This window comes from Equus quagga, chromosome 2 (assembly GCF_021613505.1).
Source record: "Equus quagga isolate Etosha38 chromosome 2, UCLA_HA_Equagga_1.0, whole genome shotgun sequence".
Taxonomy (NCBI): Eukaryota; Metazoa; Chordata; class Mammalia; order Perissodactyla; family Equidae; genus Equus; species Equus quagga.
In genome coordinates this window covers 176,631,595-176,651,472 of record NC_060268.1, presented here as the reverse complement: position 1 = coordinate 176,651,472, position 19,878 = coordinate 176,631,595, and the positions used below count along the sequence as shown (strand labels likewise).

The window sequence follows — 19,878 nt, the reverse complement described above, 5'->3', positions numbered from 1 at the left end:
TGTGGCACCTGCTCTGTGCTAGGAATATTGTGGACAAGATGGCAGCTTCAAGAACCTTGGTTCTTGGAAGGAGCAGAGAATAAGCAGAGAAACAAACAAACTGGTGCCATTGCTAAACATGTGCAGAAAGGTGCTGGTGGGGAAGGTGCCTTTCCAGCCAAGATGGTCAGGGAACGCCACCAAGGTGGCCATATGACAGGAATGAGATGCAGAGCCCATCAGGTAAAGACCTCACTGCAAGGGCCTGAGGTGACAGCGAGCTGGGTTGGTCCCCACTGAGCTTTGTGAGTGAGGATGGAATGGACAGAGGCAAGGTTGAGGATGCCAGGGCTTGGCTCATGTGGGCCTGGTGGGCTGTGGGGAGAGGGGGTGGCCTGGATTTTATTCTGGTTGCCATGGGAAGTTGTTGGAGGGTTGTAAGCAGAGGAAAGACTTGGGCTGGAACTCTGCTGGGTTCTGGGTAGAGAATGGAGAACAGGCCCAGGGCACAGGTGGGGACCAGTTAGAAGACTCATTTGGTCTTTCTGGTGGAGGGTGGTGGTGGCTCGGGTAGGGCAGCAGAGGAGTGAGAAGTGCTCACATCCCAAGTGTGTGTTCTCCAACCTGGGAAATGGGTGTGCAGCAAATGCAGGTAAATCCATGCTGAGCGAACAAATGAATCAATGAGTGAATGAGGGCCTGCAGAGCCCCTGTGCGCTGGCCCAGTGGCTTCCCTCTGTGGGTGCAGACCCCAGCACCTCTGACTCCCACTCATGTGTCCACATTCCCTGGGAGGGCCCCGAGGTGCCCCTCTGTCTGGAACACGCCAGCTTAGGGGAAGGAAAAGACCTGTGAGTGGGGCTCCACTGACCATCAGCCAGTTGAGTCACTGGTTTGCTTCCTGCTATTTCTCTAAACGCCAAGTCTTCCTCAGTGGTATGTGCGCGCCACCGCAGCAAACAAGCCGCCCCAGTGTTCTTGCTCTCTTCTGCTTTCCCTGGCCCCATCCTGGTTTGGGTGTGTGTGGGCTCTCAGCCTGGGTAGCTTTGCACCCCCCAGCACAGGGGTGGGGGCTGTGGTTCCCCAGTGGGTACTCCTGTAGGGTTGGAGCTGTCTCCCTCAGCAGCCAGGGCGCGTGCCATTGGCTGCACCCAACTTCTCTCTCTCTCTGCACCCTTCCCCTAGGAGCCGGGCTGCACTCTCTGGAGGCAGGGCTCATGAGTGTTTGTCACCCACTCTCCCTTCAGTGATTTTGGTGTGGGCTTTCAGTGCGCATCCTGCTGCCTTCACTGTCAGCTGGGAAGGAGGCAGATGCAGCTGTCTTTAACTCTTTCCTGGTATTTCCCCGGATGGCTATAGACTGGATGGTTAGGTCACTGTGGAATCCAGAAGGGTGACCTGCCCTGAAAATATAAGAACTGTTTTAAACTGAGGAGAGGGGACTGGAGAAGGACTGCCCTGCCCCCCTTTGCCCTTTGTGAGCTCCTTCTGGTCCTTCGACCCCAACTCCTTCCCCCAGGAAGCCAGCCCTTACCTCCAGCACTGCAGCACCCACGGCCTGGGTCATCTCCCCTCCGATCCCACTCTCTCTCTGTTGTCATGGTTTGTCTGTGTGACTGTGTCCTCCATGAAATGGGAACTTCTGAGGGCCAAGGTGGGTGTCTTTCACCTCTATGTCCCAGGCTGGTCAGGACAGACCCTTAATAACCTGAGTGGATGAACACATTGCTGACTGGGGGCAAAGGTCCCCAAATTGTGCAGCTGGGGACAGGGGTCGGGGAGATGGTGCCAGGCACTTGCCACTCTCTTATCTGGGTGGGCCAGGTGTTGCTAGTCAGCCCCACCCTTGTCCTTCCAGGCCTTAAAGAACCAGGGCCTGGGTTCCCATCCACTTCTTGGACTAGAAGCCTTGCGTGTCCCTGTCATCTGGGCATCCTCTCAGAAGTTGGAGCCCTCTATGACTGCTGACTCCTCTGGGGCTGAGAGCTTTCACCATCGCATGATCAACCCCTAGCACAGCCTGCACGTAAATACTTACGGTACATACTTGTGGAATGAATGGATGAATGAATGAGTGAGTCTTTGGAATACTTGAGGCAGACCCTTCTTCCTAGAGCCCTGAAGGGCACAGTCTTCTCCTCACCAGAGCTCGGAACAGGCTTCTTGACCTGGGCCTCAGCTAGTGCAAGGAACCCTGGAGTGTTCCATGCTCAGGTTACCGTGTAGCCGTGCAGCAAGTGCCTAGACCTGGGGTTCTTCTAGGCCTCACTCGCCTATTTTTCACCCATGGCCGTAGTGTTCAGCTGAGGCTTAGGTGTGGGTTTGAGGGAAGATGTAGAATGTTTACAGTGGAAAGGGAAACCAGTGTGGAAATAATGGTGCCAAGGAGTTCAAACGCCATAGCTGTACGTTGAGACCAAATATAACGTCTGAGTTTCTGTTTCAGTTCAGAGAGGATGCCTCAGGGGGCCGCATAGCCACAAAGCAGCCTGTAGAGCAAAGGGCCACCCTCTTGGGCTTTACTTGATGCTTCTATGTAGAGAAGGAAGAGCCGTTCTCCTTGTATCTTGAAGTGAGGGATTCGGGGGTGGCAGACGGGCCTCTCCTCTTCACTCAGGGTCCTTCCTGTCACCGCGAGGTCCCCTCCTCTACCAGCCTGGGCTGTTGGAGGCCTGTTTACAGCCCAACTCAGTGAGCTGTTTACATCACACCTCCTCCTGTGCTCTCTTCGACATCACTCACATGGAAAAATCCCCCGATGTCAGAAGTCATGGGGCTTTCTGGTGTGTTTTTAAAGCCCATTAACTTGATGGACTCCATAACTCACTGGAGACTTCGGACGAAGAGTCCAGGCCTAATTATGGGCAGATGTTGTCTCTTTTAATACTTTTTTCTCCTTTCCCTAGTCTGACGTCGGCAAAAGGCAGTCACCCTTTTAATTGTGACTTTAGCAAGGGATCAGTACAGGGTCATGTGCAGACGTGCTTCTTATGATTTGAAGAGTGAATAGCTTTTCTGGTTGTTTTCAGCACACGCCAAAGAAGATGAGTCAAGGACCGACACTTTTCTCTTGTGGAATTATGGGTGAGTAACCAAGGCGGCCCTGAACGGTCCTCCTCTAGTCCTTTCTCCAGGGCCTGAGTCCTCCAGGTGAGATGCTGGAAGCACTTTCTGGACACAGGTTCACAAAGAGCAGCCATGGGGACTCTTTTCTGTGTGTTTTAACTGTTTCAGTCCCAGCAGTGCTGGAGTGGTGCAGGGGGCTGCTGGGGCTGCTGAATGGATGGGCACTGGTGTGTGGTTTACAAATGTCATTTCCAACGATAACATTGAGAGCTTCTTTCTGATTATTAAAGTAATCATGTTCATCATTTTAATTCAGAAAACGCACCATAGTGTAAAGTATAAAACAAAGTCTCTCATATCCCTAGTAGTCAATGATAACTACTGATAATATTTTGGTATATTTTTATGTTCTCTGCGTTTTTTTTTTTTTTTTTTTGGTGAGAAAGATTGGCCCTGGGCTAACAGCTGTGGCCAATCTTCCTCTTTTGTGTATGTGGGGTGCCACCACAGCGTGGCTTAATGAGCGGTGTGTAGGTCTGTGCCCGGGATCCAAACCCATGAACCCCGAGTCTGTTGAAGCGGAGCAGGCAAACTTACCCACTGTGCCACCAGGCCGGCCCCTGTTCTCTGCATTTTTACACAGCCAAGTCCGTGATGAATGTGTGATTATATAGAATTATATATAAAAAATATTTGTTTTGCTTTTTTCACTTAGTGGTAGTAACCATCATTTTGCCACAGCAGTAAGACAGCCCATTCCATGCCGTTTAATGAGTCTATAGTACTGCGTTGTGGGATGTATCAAAGTGTATTTAACAGCTTAACTGTTTCTTGGTTGTTGGGTAAAAGGGCTGTTTTGTTTGCTGTTGTGATTAACAGTGACTAAGTGTCTGAGTCTTTGTCTGCCTTTTGGATTATTCCTTAGGATAGTTCCCGGGAGTGGGATAGAAAGGCCAGAGGGCAGGAACATTTTTAAGGCTCTTGCTTCATATTGCTGACATCTTTGCAGAAAGGTTGCGTCCGTCCCCTGCTGCCATGCAAGTATGGATTACTGTTTTTTATAAGAGGGCCGAAAAGATGACTGTATTGATTATATTGATTTCTCTATGCTTCAGATGATGGGGCACAGTTTCTCCTTTCGCCCTCTCTCCATGACTTCTGCCCACTTTGGGGACACCTTGCCAGATGAGTTTCTGTAATGTCTGTGTTGAGGCGGAAACCAGGCTTCCATGATGGGTAACCACTGCGGGCTTTCAGATCTCCACTTGATCTTCGCAGGACTGTCTGAAGTCTTCCTTGCCTTTTTTCTCAGTTCTTCCTCTCTGTGCACACTGTTTTCTTTTTCTTCTTCAGACTTAGTTCCCGTAGATGGGATGATGAGGAAAGAGGGGATGCTGGGTATGTCACAGTGAGAATGTGCTGGGCCACGCTTCTTACATGCACAGTCTGCTTGACTCTGCAGCCCACAGGGGGCAGGCGGGGGCGCTCCATTCATACATGGGGAAACTAAGGCCTAATGAGGTGACCCCTCCCCCAAAGTCCCTGGGTAGGCAGAGTTGGACCCAGGTCAGGGGAGAAGGAAGATTGTTTTCTTCTCAATCACAAACCACAGCTCTATGGGAGAGCCCCAGGCGGTCCTCTTGATGCTGCCACCCAGAGGAAATGGAAACAGGGAGATCACCTGGCCTTGGTTTACCCGTGTGACACACTTCTGAGGCCTGTCCCCACATGGGGCTTGATTGAACCCCTCGCTGGTGGTTAACGGCTCTCAACAAACCCTTAGCAAGCCAGCCACGTGGCTCAGAAGGCTGCCTCATTGCCTGCTCCCTAGGCCAGACTCAAGCCTAGCTATGGTTGAGCTGCCTTCCTTTGTCGTGCCCAGGAAGGGGAGAGGCTTCCAGGCATGGCCAGTCCCTCTACCCAGCCTGGACTTGAGCTTCAGGCCAGACTAGCGCCCTGGCCTCTGGAGATGTTAGTCTTTATTTCACAGCCATCCATATGTTAGGCTTCCTTGCCCTTTACACTGAGTACATCATAATAAGGTGGAACTCTTGTGGGTTAGCAATGGGCGCTGTGGGACTCTGAACTACTTAACTTTTCTAAGCCTCAGTTTCCTCATCTGTAAAATGGCTATTTTGATAGCACTTGCCTTGTAGGTTTGCTGTGGGGACTGTGTGAGATGATGTTTGTGAGAAGACTGGCACAGAGTGAGCTCTCCATAAGTAGTAGGTGAAAAAGAGGTCTGAGACCTAAATTGAGAATCCTGCTCCCTGCAGAAGGCCTCTGCGCCCAAGCAAAGGGACCACCATGGTTTCCTTGGAGAGGAGTATAAGTAGGGGGAAGATCCTCAGGCCCAGGGACCAGGGCAGAGGCCCAGGGACAGAGGCACGGGGGGGAGGGTCTCCTTTTAGCTTGTCCAACAGAATTCGTCTGAGCCTGGGGAGCCCAGCTTTCTGCCCTGCTTTCTGCCAAGGAGGCCTGCTTTCCATGGGGGAGGCCTCTCCCCAGCCCAGTGTTTCCAGGAGGGGCTGTGCTGATGCTTCTCCAGGCTCTTGTTTGCATAGTGGCTCTCGGGAAGTGCTCCGTCACTCACGGGCCCTATCTCGCTCCTGCTCTGCAGGCCAGCGCCAGGGCGCTGCCAGGAAATAGAGGAGCAGCCAGCGCAGCCGTGCTCATGGTGGTCTGTGGATCCCCTCATCCTTCCCCTTGGCTGCTCTCTCCCCGACGTGCCCATCTTTCTGTTCTTAGCCTCTCCTTGATTCAGAAAGACCCTGGTCCATCTGACAGTGTGCAGTACCAAGGCTTTTGTTCACCACAGTTCAGTTCAGTAGCTTGTTCTAGTAGGTATTTATTGAGTACCTACTGTGAGTCAGGCACTTGGCTCAGGGATGGAGTGAATCAGGCCCTGCCCACAAGGGGGTTTCTGTCTAGTGGAGGAGAAAAATCGAGGAGAAGTGAATTCCCCACGGGCTAGGCCAACTTCCACGATACTTACCTACAGCAGGCCCTTAGAACTATGGGCAGATCAGCCCATCTTCCTGAGTCTCGATTTCTTCATCTTGGAAAATTGTTTGTGGGACTTAAAGAGACAGCTGCACGCAGGAGGTGCTGGCTCAGTCCCTCCCACCTCCGTCCCTTTCCTGCACTTGCGGAGGCCTTCCCAAGCCTGTGTGCTGGTGGAAGCTCAAATGGCTGCTCCTACCTATTTAATCTGTGAACGGGCGTGAGGTGGGGGGGTGGGAGGGGGCATCCCAAGCAGCAAGATTTCATCTTAGCTGTGCCTACTTTTCAGTAGCAGGGAAGAGAATACCCCGTGGGTCCAACTGGACTTTCCAGAGGGTTTTGGGCCCTTCCAGGGGTGGACAATGATGCTCAGCAAAGCTAAAATGTCATATTATAATCACCAAACTCCCTTGCCTGTCTGCTGGAGGTAAAGGACTCCTGTCTGGCTGAGGTCAGTGGAATTCTCCTGTGAGAGCTGGGGACAGCTTGGCCCTGTGACTCTGGGCATTTCCCTCCTAAGTGCCCATGCAAGGGTCCTAGCTGGAAGCCAGTACAAGTTGGAGTTTCCTAAGTGTTCCTAAGAAAATCCAGGCAAACGCATCAGGGTGGGGAGTGGGTGCCTGTTTGCCTCCTCTTAAAAAGCTACTCTTTCAAGTAGCTTAGTCTCCTCTGCACCCACTTAGATAAAATGCCTTACTAATATCATCAAGTGCTCACAACAGTGTTTTTTAAAGTAATATACGCTCCATTATTGTGAGCTGGATTACAGGCCCCTCCCCAACTTTGTCATCCCTCCCTATCCAAGTTTGAGAACTTGATACAAAGAAGTGGTTTTCTGCTTTTCCAGATTGGGGGAGAGAACAAAGCTGGCATGATGTGTGGATGGGAGAAGCAGGGCAGGGTGGAGCCACACTGCTGCCCGGCCTGCTCTGTGCCCCTTAGTAGGGTGCCAGCCCAGCCCTGTCGCTGCAGGGCTACTTCTAGCAGAGACGATGTTTTGCCTCTTGGTTTCCTTTCTCACCTCCCAGACCATCCCCAGCACACCTTCTGTGCTGAACTGGAATTTCCTCTGCAAACAGCTTCTCTGGGGAAGAGCCATGTGCGTGACCGGTTATTGTGTTCTTGACACAGGAAACCTTGGTCAGGTGGCTGCTTCATTTGTGTGGCCCGCCCACTGCTCAGCAGGCCCAGCAGGCCTGCTGTTCCTGGCCATGATTTCTAGTGGATGCAGAAAGGGGCTTGGCTGTGCTTAAGGGAATCATTCTGTGCTGGGAGAGGCAGGGCTGCATGTGAATCCTTAGCACATGGCTACTTCGAGTGCTCTGTCATTTGCCATGGGAGATGCTTCTTCATGCTGACCCGAGGTCACACGTGTGCTAGTTTAATCTTTTTTGGTGAAATAGGGCAAGTGGGATGAGAGCAAGCTCCATTCACCACCACCCGTGGCTAATTGCACCCATTAAATGAGTTCTGTATTGCAGGGACAATGCACTCTACACATTCCATTTTCCTCACCACTCAGGCGAGGAGAAGACCTGGAAATCAAATAATATGTGAGAAAGCACATGCAATATCAATTATTTCAAAAAGGCCACGAGGAAAGGTCTTGTAAATACCAGTCAATGGACAGAGAATAAAACAATTCATATGCTAAAAAAAACCTAGATGGAAACCCATAATTACTTTAGGAGTTATGGTAATAAATTATTTATTAATGTAAATTATTTCACAGGCAAAGAACATAGAAGAAACTTGAGCAGAAGGATCATACATTATGTATAAAAAGGAATTGTAAAAATATTATAGCAGCCCTGCTTGTCCCCCTCTGGTTCAGGTTTGTCAGCATTTTAATTATAAGCCCTTCCTTTCTATGTTTAATTACTTGGCTGTTAAAGTCTGCTCGGTACATAAAAGGGTTGTTCCCGGTGGCGCTGTGTTCATTTCTACAGGATAAACCAGTTGGCTGTGTTGAACCGTGCAGGACAAAAAGATTCCACTTGGAGATTTGGTAGTTTTTGGTCTTTTCCACTACTGTTTGTCGCTGAAAGTGGGATGTGATTGCCCCACGAATGAAGAAGCTGGCATTTGGAGGTGAAGCATGTTAGGTTTCTTACAACAAACAAACACATGACTGAAACAAAATGAACAAGAGCAATACCAAAACCAGAGCCTTTCAGGTCTGATTCTGGCCTCTGCCGCGTTGTCCCTCTCTCAGAGAGCGCCATTTTGAATATGATCATCAGACCAGGGCCTTCTGTGAGAAACTGCTTATTAACCAAAATAGGCTAAAGTGAGACTCGTTTTCATTTTAAAAAGTACATCTATATGCAAGTGTACATATGTATGATTTTAAAAAATTTACTTTTAATTTTTAATTTTTATTTATTGTGGTTATATGTGTGATTTTCAATCTCTAAAACACTTTAAGGTTTGTTCATACAGAGTGCTTTAAATTTTTCCTTGCGCCATGTATTGGTTTCAGACAGTGTTTCTGGAATAAAGTACAGAATGGAGGTAGGTGCAAAGTGTAGTTGGCACATGAAAGCTGTTTACGGTGACAAGTGAAAAGGGAGCCTCTGGGCTGTCTTCTCACCCAGGCTGGCCTGACCTGGGGTGGGGAGGGGGCCACGTGGTGCCAGGGGATAGGGAATGGCAACTGCCAGACTGACTTTGGGTGCCACTTGCCATGGTGCATTGCCAGGTTGCCTTCCACGTGGAAAGATGGTCAAGATGGTAAAGTTAGGAGGCAGCCTGGCCCAACTGCAAGAGCATGGCCTTGGGATTGCAGACTCTGTCCTTTGCTAGCTGTCTGTTCACAGGTGAGATGTAACGCTGTTCTGAAGCTCAGTTTCCCCACCCGTGAGACGGGCAGTGCTGTGACCCCGTGAGATGAGTAATGTGCTTGGGATATACACTCATGCTCTTTCCCAGCGTCAGCAAGGATCCCAATGGGGTGTTAGTTAATTAACAGTTAATATGCATTTATTGACAGTTTCCTGACTAGCTCTCCCAGCTGCCAGTTTTCTCGTCTGTATAATGGTGCCAGTTTTACTCTGAGCATCAGTTTAGAGCTGAATCACAAGCAGCTGTCCATTTCCCATGCTCTGTGTATACCCACAACCAGGATAGGAATCCAAAGGAGATGGATAAAACTAACCTTTCTGTCCCTTCAGAGTTTTTGTTGCCACTGCAGCTACTGTCTTTCCCCTGCACATTTCTAAATGCCCCTGGAGGTCGGGGAGTGGAGCAGGAGGTCTGGGTCAGAGCTGAAAGGGCTGTCACAGGGCCCCAGTTCACCTTGACTCATACAGATGGGGAGACTGAAGCCCACACTCCCAATGCTCAGTCTGGGATGTTTCTTATGCCTCTTCGCTGTTTGGGTCCTGCTGGGCCTCTTTTTTTTTTTTTTTTCCTTCTTGGCCCTCTTTTTTTATTTGCAAAGACTTCCCAGAAGCAGTGACAGCTGCCATGGGCCAACCCCACCCAGCTGGTGAGGGTAGGGCCATGGTAACCACTCGGAGCCAATGATCCTCTCCGGCTTCTTCCAGGGCCCCTTGGGCCAGCCTTCCTGCTTCCCTCGATGGGGTTGGTGGAGTGTTATCTCCAGCCATCCCAATCCCTTGTCCTTGTGCCTTGGCCGAGGAGCTTGGCATCCTGTGTCACTGTCCCTGAACCCAAGATGCAGCTGACATTTTATAATTCATGACAGGTGAGAGGGCACAACCAGAGGCTGAGGCCTAGGCAGGCAAAGCCCGAGAAACTTTTCTTCCTGACATGGCTCTGAATTGAGTCTCCATTCTTGTGACACAGTGAAAGGGGTGCTCCAGTGGGCCAGGGGCTCTAGAGGACATTTAAAAATAAAATAGACCATGGTGCTCATTGCTCCATGTGTTGTTCCCTCTGTGCTCTTCTCGTAAGATTGGTGTAGTAAAACTGCCTTCAGAAAGACTCCTCGAGTTTCTCATGGAAGGGTTGGTGAGCTTCGACCCCCAAATCAAGCACAAAGTCCTTGCAGCCCTGAGGCCAAGTTAGCACAACCCAACCCACGGGGCGGGGGAGAGACTCATCGTCAGCACAAGTAGACAGGTGTGAAATCCAGGAATGAGTCAGCCGGTCTCCATCTGGCTGGAGGCCTGCTACCCGGGCCTGGGAGGCTGCAAGAATCTTGTAGCTTGGGTCTGTGCTTCAGGTGCTTAACCTTTTCTAGAAACTACATTCTGCTGTGGTTATGTCACCATAAGGCAACCTCTAAAACATAGCCTAGAGCTATCCAGGGCTAACTCTCGTCTATCTTTTGAACATAAGAAGGCTCATAGTCCCCTAAGAATCTGGGCTCCTGGGAATTTCCCTTCAAGTTTAAGGGCAGAAATGGAGACAAGAACATTTGAGGTCAAGTGCTATTTGTGTTCCTCTGAGTGTTTTCTTTCTTTGAGCCTTAGATCTGTACACCTAGCAGCCTTCTGGCCTCCCTCGTCAAGGGATTGCAAGACGGAAGCCTTGTGAGTGCGGCTGGGGGCTCTGGGTTCTTGTCCCCATGTGTGTGAGGATTGGCTCTCCTGTGCTTCCCAGGGTTGTATAGTCTTCCCAGAAGCCAAGCTCAGTCATCGAGCCTCAGCTTTGGAAGACACCTTGGAGGTCACCGAGTCAGTCTTTCTGTGAGAGAACTGGATGGATTATGTGATTTGTGTGTTTGTGTGGTTTGCCCTCCCATCTGCAGGCAGAGCCGTGTGTGTGTTTACAGTACACACACACATCACACACAATCCCATGTATAATCTCAAACTTGTGAAGATAGGCTCAGCAGGGAAATGGGGAGACTTCAGATGCTCCTGAAGGGTAAAGTAATGGGGCGGCATAGAACTTAAATGGCCAGTGCCAGTGCTCTCAGGCTGTGCACCATTGTGCTGGGCCCATGTCTGCCAGAGGCTTGGTGTCGGAGACTTCCCTGAGAAGCTTTAGGCCACAGCATGTCTCAGGGAGAAGGTGGGAGGCCTCACCTCTTCCCCTTCACATGAGTTGTTGGCTTCTCAGGCCTCTTGCAGTGACTCTCCATCCAGAACATGCTGTGCAACTCGGGGGCCCCACCCCCTCCTGTGGAAAAGGGACCTCTAGATACTTGAAGGGTAAAGTTATCCTCCATAGTTCTTCTTTGTGTTATTGGCCCAAAACAAACATCAAAACACCAACTTTCAATTATGTTCTGAACCTAAATTTGTAGAGACCAGAATCGTCAAACCTCCACGTTTCCTGGGTGTAGCTGGATTGTCTTGACTGGGCTACCGCTCTGACAGAGGTGTTGGAGAAGCCAGGCCCCTTTGTAGCCTGTAGTCTAGAGCAGTGATTCTCAACAACTTTGCATTAAAATAACCTGAGGAGCTTATTAAAATGCAGATTCCTAGCCCTAGAGATTCCATTTATCAAGTCAGGGACTGGGCCTAGGAATCTGCATTTTAGCACCCAAAAGGATGCTCTGAAACCACACTTTGAGAAACCTGGCGTAGAACACACAGGTTCCCATTCCAGCCAGGTCCCACAGAGATAGATACCCAGTTGCAGAAGCACTGAGCCTCAACTATACAAGCATTCTCCAGTGTTCTCATCATAGTCATGACGGCTGCCGTCATTGAGAGCCTGCTTTGTGTCCTCGCAGGCCCTATCCCAAGCAACTATTTAGTTCTCATAAGAGCTCTGTGAGGTAGTTACTGTTTCCTCATCTATCATTTGTAGATGAGGAAACTGAGGCTCTGAGAGATTAGCTTGCAGAGCTGAAGTTCGAACCCAGGTCCACATGCTTCCCACCACGCCAAGTGACCCCTGCTCAGTGCACTCCCCACGTCCATGGCCATTGTCACTTCTGAAAGAGTTATAGTTGTTTGTGCAGAAGTGATATTGAATGGAGGGGCGGGGGCGTCCGGTATCCTCTCCTCGGAGCCCTACCGAGGCCCTTTGTGCAACGTGACGTCGGGGCTGAAAGCTCAGGGCGGTTTGCCATTAAAAATTAGCTTCTATTCCTGTTTCTTTTGTCTGGTGACCTGACCCAACAAATCGCTTTCTGTTCTCTGAGCAAAGGGGGAAAATACAAGGGCTAAACATAGCCTCGATTGTTTTTACTTTTCTTATATTGTACTTCTTGAAGCGATAAAGATAGAAACAATTAAAATATTATCTGCCCCACAGACAGAACAAGTGGCCACCTGGCTGGTGTTGACACACAACGGCAGCACTCAACATTGGGCAGTGCTTTGCGTTTTTGAATTATCTTCGACATTATTCCATCGGCCAGTCTCCCTGCTGCTTCACACACAACCATCCATGGCCCCAGTGGCGTGGGGAGATCAAGGCAGAGCCCAGGTTGGATCTGCCTGCCCAAGAAAGAGTCAGCTATGCCCGGGATGAAGACAAGCAAGACCAAGGGAACACCTGTGGCCTACTCTGCAGCTTTTATCTGCACATTATCCACTCCTTCCTCCACCCACCAGCAGCTGCTGAGGTCTGCTGTGTGCCAGGCTCCGTGGTCAGCATTGGGGAGCCATGCTGGGACTGTGCTTGAGAGCTTGTGTTCAGCAGAAGTAGCAGACATGTGAACAGATGATTGAGGTTCAGTTAACATATGAGCCGTATGAGTGAAGGTCTAGGCAAGGAGTGGTGGGTAGCCAGGGCCGAGACAGGGAAGGCGTATCTACAGGGGAGTGATGTGTGAGTTGGCTTTGAAATGATGAGTAAGAGACTCTTGGTGGAAGGATAAAGGCAGGAGAAGAAGATTCCAGGCCTTTGCGAAGCTGTGAAGGCTGATGTTTGGGGGAAGCTGCAAATCCACAGCAGTCCTCAAATTTAACCAGTGAACTGAACTGAGAACTCTCTTTTAATCCTCCCTACAACAAAGACATCTTATATGTTAAGGTCATAGAGGCTCTTTCAAACAGAGTGGAGTAGTTCCTGCAGGTAAGCAGGAACACGTTAGAAGTAGCCATCCAACCCCAGTCCTCACTGGGGATTTGATAGTTAACTTAAAAATAAATTGAATGCCCACCCCTCTGTATATAGATGTTACCTGTGCTCATTCCGCAGTCCATTTGTTAAACTTTGGTTTTATAAAGAATTGCTGGTATGAAAGAGTTACTCTTCAGGGCTGGGTCCACAGAACCAAGAGGAGTGTGCTCTATGCGCTGTTTCAGAAATTTTCAAGGGTGATCTTGATTCCTCCTGATTCTTGTCTGACTTCCGATGTCGCAGGAAGTTTGGTGTGCCTGGTGTGTAGAGTCTCCTGGGGAGGCGATAAGTAGACAGGGCCCTGGATGCAGGCTCAGATGTTTGCATTCTTTCTGTAAGGCAATGGGCAGCTGCTGAAGGGGATGGACTACCACAGGTGTGTTGGCCTCAGGAAGTTCTCTGGAGGCAGTGAGGAAGTGGGACTGGGTAGGGAGGCCTGAGGAGTCCAGTCAAGAAGCACCAAGATCACGAGATGGCCACGGGAGAGGAACAGCACTGCCAGATGAGAGAGACCATGTTCATGCTTAACTGGCTCCCAATTCCTCCTTCTTCTCATGATTTCCCTAGAGATGGGGAAAATTCCAGGCCAGTGAAATAAAAATGGAACAGAAAGTGGTGTCCTCCCAAGATGGGATCAATCTCTCTTAATTTCACGGGTTTCCCAGGGCCTGAATGAGACACATTCTGTAGTGTACTTCAGGCTCCTTACGGGGCTACTGTAGTGCCATCTTAGGGCCCTCACTGCTCTGTGGCTGGACCCACTGGTTCCTTCCTCAGTCTGCCACATTCATGGCCCATCTGGCGCCTCAGTGCCTTGTCCCAAAAGAGAAGTTGGTGGCCAGCGTTATTCTATGGGAACTTCCTGAAAAACCAAAGGAGTAAACGGAGAGGAGGGTGGGGTTGTCGGCGTAGGCGTGACCCTGGCACGGTGCAAGCAAGCTTGGTGGTCACGTCCCCCACATATCTGGAAATACATTTGTCCTTATGTGAAATGTAGAAGAAACTATAGGAAAACAAAAAGGAGAAAATATAAATCAGCCAGCCATCTGCCAATCGTCTCTATCTTGGTTTATTTCCTTTTTATCATCACGTATAACATACAGATTTTACTAAGGAGGAATCATGCTGTCTATACAGTTTTACATCCTGTTTCTTTAAGCTCAGCTTTATATCGTTAACATTTCCCACATCATTGATATTCCTTTTTTTTTTTTTGAGGAAGATTAGCCCTGAGCTAACATCTGCTGCCACTCCTCCTCCTTTTGCTGAGGAAGACTGGCCCTGAGCTCACATCCGTGCCCATCTTCCTCTGCTTTATCTGTGGGATGCCTACCACAGCATGGCTTGCCAAGTGGTGCCATGTCCACACCCGGGATCTGAACTGGAGAACCCCCAGCCACCAAAGCGGAATGTGCACACTTAACCGCTGCGCCACTGGGCCAGCCTCATTGATATTCTTTTTAAAACTCTGCTTTTTTCGTGCTCCGTGCTTTTCTTTGATACTTTAGTTAACAAGTAGGATATTTTCGTTCTGTTTACCATTTTGCTATCACTCATATCATTTTGAGGAACATCATCGTACATAAATCTCCACTTTTTCCTGAGGATAACTTTTTTCTTCCAGATCAGATAACATGCCTCAGTCAGTGCTGGTTTGCATTTCTTTTCATTTTACTTTAGTGTTAGTTTACTGCGCTTTTACTGCTGACCGATGTCAAATTGAAACTTTTAACAGAATGGTGAATACTTGAGGGATGGTGGGTAGTGAAGACATACTTTGAACAACATATATGTTACTTGCAAAAAGTTAATTTTGGGTAATAATTTATCAAATTCAGTTAAAGGAACATGTATTGAGCTTTGCTGTGCACCAGAGCCAGGGAAGATTCAGGAATGAGGTGAACTGGATGTTTAGTGACAGTCCTGCTTTGTTCCCAGCTGGCCTAACTGGGCTTGAGGACAACCTCTCTCCCACACCTCCAGCTTCTGAGGCCCTCACGTGGGAACAGCCTCTGGACAGTTCCTCCCGCATCCGCTGCCCAGGGTCCCAGGCTCTCAGGCTCTGCGTCTCGTGACTGCAGCAGGGTGCCCTAGAGGAAGGAGTGTCACATGTAGCCCTGATGTGGCTTTTCCTTTGGATCGTGAAGCTCCTTTTGGGCCTCACTGGTCATTCCCTTTGAACCTTTCAAGAAGCTGCCGCTTGTGACACTCAGCATGGGATCAGTCCCTCAGATGTGTCTCTCAGTGCCCTTTGAGAAGTGGCCACTGAGAGGAGAAAGATGTGTAGTCCTTGCTGCCTGGAAGTTACATAACAATTTTCTGAGCAAACAGCCCATCTTGCATGACTAGAAAGGTCCTTGAGAGCAGAGCCACTGTCAGGTTTCCCTGTGTTTCCCCTCAGTGCTGTAGCGTAGTGAAAAGAGCATGGGCTTTGGGTTGGACCAGCCCAGGTTTGCATCCTGTCATTTATTAGCTGTGTGGCCCTGGGCCACTTACTCAACCTCCTCAAGCCTCAGTCTCCCATCTGGGCAGTGGCAGTGTGGTGGATGGGATTACCCCGCCCATGGTGGGTGCTCAGGAACTGATTGCAGTGCTGTGAGGTTCGGTGTGCATTAAGTACCTGCTGAATATCGTTTCAGGTTTCACTTCTGTCCTTCTACTGACTGAGTCAAGCTGTGGCTTTCTCTGTATTCACATTTGCACAGTTTATAAATATATATAGATTAGAAAAAATAGAACATGTTAACATGTTGATCCTGGGGAGCACAACATATTTCTTAACTTTGCTTTTGTATTATAAACTTGGGTATGAGAACTATGTCAAATTTATCTTCATTCTTCTAAAATTCTCAGCACAGCGCTTGATTCCATAGTAGAAAAACAGCAAATGGCTCTTGAATATTTCACTAAAATGAAGGTTCAAATACAAAGCCAGCATCTCATAGCTGGGTCAGCTTATTTATTCATGCATTCAAGTGGAGACTTGAATATGGAAGTTTCAATTGTGCCCTGAAGTCTCTGCTGCCCAAGGCTTGCTCCTCTACATTTTAACCACTTGACACATCCTTTGGTTCAGGGAGAAATCAAGTGCATGTGAGGAGAGTGTCCAGTGACTGGCCGCTACCTGGGTTGTTGATGTTGTGGAGGGGACATAAACCAGTAAAAGATCCAGTTTCTATTATCGGCAAGTATTTTAAAGATGGAATTCAGATGAACTAACCTGGCAGCACCCTCAGCCCCTTTTGACCTTGACCCTCTAAAATACTGAGGACTCATCTTTGGTCGTGGTCTTCTGCCCAGGCGTCGAGTCCCAGCTCAAGAGCAGCAGAGCGTTGAGATGGAGTGTACCAGCCATGTTGCCCCAGCTCTGCTGCCGGCAGAGTATCAGGTGTCCCGGAGGATACCGGGATCCAGGTCTCACTCTACTTCTAACTCAACACCTTGGGACTTATGTCCCCTCTCTAAGCTCAGTTTCTCATCTGTGAAGTGAAGTTGGACTGGATGGTTTTTAAAACCATCTGGCTCTAAAATCCTGTTTAAAATGGGCTCTTGGTGAGGAGATAAGAGGGCTGGCATGAAGGCTTTCTCAAATCCTGTTTTCTCTTTGTCATTTATAAACCAGAAAATGACAGATGGCGAGACCTGGACAGGAAATGCCCTCTTCAGATTGACCAGCCAAGCGCCAGCATCTGGGAATGCCTCCCTGAGAAGTGTCAGGACAGCACTCTGTGGCACCGGGAGGCAGCAACCGCCTGTGCAGTGACCAACCTGATCAAAGACCTCAGCCTCAATGACCACAATGGGAACCCCTCAGCACCCCCCAGCAAGCGCCAGTGCCGGTCACTGTCCTTCTCTGATGAAATGTCCAGCTGCCGGACATCATGGAGGCCCTTGGGGTCCAAAGTCTGGACTCCTGTAGAAAAGAGACGATGTTACAGTGGGGGTAGTGTCCAGCGCTATTCCAATGGCTTCAGCACCATGCAGAGGAGCTCCAGCTTCAGCCTCCCTTCCCGGGCCAACGTGCTCTCCTCGCCCTATGACCAGGCGGGATTTCACCACCGATTTGGAGGCCAGCCCTGCCAAGGGGTGCCAGGCTCAGCCACCTGTGGACAGGCAGGCGACATCTGGAGTTCTGACCCAAACCCTGTGGGAGGGGGCCGGCTTGACATGCAGCGGTCCCTCTCCTGCTCACATGAGCAGTTTTCCTTTTCAGAGTACTGTCCACCCTCAGCCAGCAGCACACCTGCCTCAACGCCAGAGCTGGCGAGACGCTCCAGTGGGCTCTCCCGCAGCCGCTCCCAGCCGTGTGTCCTTAATGACAAGAAGGTCGGCGTTAAGCGGCGGCGCCCTGAAGAGGTGCAGGAGCAGAGGCCTTCCCTAGACCTTGCCAAGATGGCACAGGTAAGAGCCCCAGCCGCATGAAAGGTGCTGCAGAGGCATCTAGGTGCTCAGTGGAGCCTCCGTTGGTCCTGGCCCATCTCAGGCAAATGCAGGCTGCCAGTTTCAGAAACCTCCAGGAGTGGGCCAATTTTCTTGTTTTTAAATCCTATTCAAAGAAAGCTAAAATCAAGTCTTTTGTGTGTGTCTATTTTTCTGCATTTAAAATCAGAGATACTCTTTCTCTGTGAACACAGTGCTAGTGGTACAAGAGCAGACAGATGGTGAGAGTCAGGGCGTCAGCAGGCAGACCAGTGTCACCCAACACTGGTGGTTCCCTTCTAGCACTTCGCTGGAGCCTCTCCCAGGAACCCATCCTTGCAGCCGCTGTAAGAAATGCTCACACAGACCAGGATTCAGGGTCATTTGGATTATGCTGATCCTGAGATCAGGGCCATGGGTAATGGCTTTAGAGAGTGCGAGATGGGGGGAGGCACTTACTCTTTTGATTAAATTGTCAAAAATGTGAGACCATCAAGAAATTGTGATCACTGTCCTCTGTGCCACGTCTGTAATGGTCTTCGCCGTTTCCTGTAGGCGAGGCCTCCGGCCACATGCCCCGTCACTTGCATTTTATCTCTGTATCTTGGAGCCCTGCCTTGAATTAACATGATCTTGGGTATTGATTTGAATGAGATGAACTTGGAGTTAATACACCGTTGTCAGGAGTCTCTAAGCCTGAGTGCCACCTGCGTTTGGTTCTTATGGGGGAGGCCCGAGGATGAGAGCATGCTGGTGAGACCCTGAGGGTAGGGTTGGCCCTTGTGACCTGTCCACTCAAGGGCGGGAGATGTGGTGGGTGGAATGTGGTGCTCTGGGTTCTGTGTCTGGGCGGCTCTCAGGTGCTTAATGCCACAGTTTGACTATGGTCTTTTCTGGTTTTGTTATGTAAGCATTGGTCATTGCTGGGTTTGACGGGGATGGAGACCTTGGCAGTGAGGGCGTGGCCTTGCTCTCACAGCATGTGGCCACGTCTGGTCAGGCAGCCTCGTCATGTCCACTGCTTTTCGGGTGGGCATGACCACCTTCCTTCCGTGCCCAATGCTGCTGTTTCAGCTGGGCCTCCTTTCGTTTTTAGAATGGCAATGCAGTTTCTGTTTATGAAGTTTCCTTCTCCCTCCTTTAGTCCCCCTCCCAGCCTAGATCCCCCTCCCCGAAGAAAAGAGGTGCAGCTATCTCAAGGCTGGAGCACATACCTGGCCCCAGAGTCCAGACTTTCTGGCCACCTTTGCTCAAGAGCCCGGGCCACGGCCTGGCACAGCTGGAGGACGAGCTCGTCATGTGCTCCACCTCCTCTGTGCCCATGGGGTTCGCTTGGGGAAGAGCCCAAAGGAGGACTGGGCACATGTCCATTCTCTGCCCCTCATTTTCCAGTTTCCATTTCTTCCATCGCCGCTCCAGGTGTGTCCCTGTTTTTCCTAAGTGGAAGACATTTTTTACTTTAGTAGCTAGACAGCGATCGAACACGCTCATTTACATTGGACACGTGAGTGGAATTTTCCTTCTCTAGAAAAATTTAAATAGGTAAAAAGACTGGAAAGATGACAGATTTGGGTGACTTCTGAAGGAAACTCAGGGCCCTGAGTTCTGGGTGTGATAAATTTTTCAAAAATTTAACTGGCTTCAGTTAAATTTTTAATGCTGGGCTTATTTTATTAGCTAATAAGCTAGATAGGTAATAAAAACAGCTTACACGTGTTATTATCTTTTACCAGCCACAAGTTGGAATAATACCACTGGCATCACTGGAGACGTTTCCCGTCCTCAATTGGGTAGAAATCGTTTAAAAATATATTGCTCGGTGGGCTGTGCCCAGATGTGTGGATTGCTTCATGGCTCTAGGCAGGCCTCCAAGAGGCTGAGGAGGCTGCCTGTCTTTCCCTGGCCAAGGCCTGGGTAGGGCAGAGTCTGGGGAAAGTGGAGAAGGGGCCCCTGGGAGTACGTGTGCAAAAGGGCTGTGGCCAGAGCCCTGGGGGTAGACCCTGAGTGCCCAACCTCACCCTAAGCCTCTAGACCCCTGCCAGCCCTCTCTCCATGGGGCTCTGTCTGCTTGGGCTCTTCCACTGGCTGACTTATGGCCTCAGGAGGTGGGTGTTGCTTTTCCAGGAGCCTTGAAAGCCAGGCCCAGGGCAACCCCTGTGCATTTGAAAAGAGCTCTGGACCCAGCTTGGAACCTGTGGGGCCCTGAGCCTTGTACCCTGTGAGCTGGCATGTCACTGGTGTATAGGGACCTGCTCACAGCCACATATCAGCTGACGTGGGCCTTACTGCCCACAGACCCTAGCCTTCATAGCTGTGGCTTTACTTGGCATTTGTAACCCCCGGGCGGTGAGCAGGGTCTGCACATCTCTAGAAAGGCGGGCTTGTGCAAGGGTTGGCTGCTCCGTCTGCGTTTCCTGCCAT

At 50.0% G+C, this 19,878-nt stretch overlaps 1 protein-coding gene across 3 annotated transcripts in view; it reads left to right on the top strand.

Annotated features, from left to right (window-relative positions):
- The window catches only part of FAM53B (family with sequence similarity 53 member B), a 121,298-nt gene that overhangs the window by 41,356 nt on the left and 60,064 nt on the right, over nt 1-19,878 (top strand). For 2 of the 3 annotated variants that reach the window (XM_046653472.1, XM_046653473.1), the window contains exons 3-4: nt 3,009-3,063; nt 16,661-17,439. In XM_046653472.1, the coding sequence (XP_046509428.1) occupies nt 3,009-3,063; nt 16,661-17,439 (834 nt within the window). Of the gene's footprint in view, nt 1-1,837; nt 2,019-3,008; nt 3,064-16,660; nt 17,440-19,878 lie in introns of all 3 variants that reach the window. The other variant, XM_046653474.1, reaches the window with a different exon arrangement.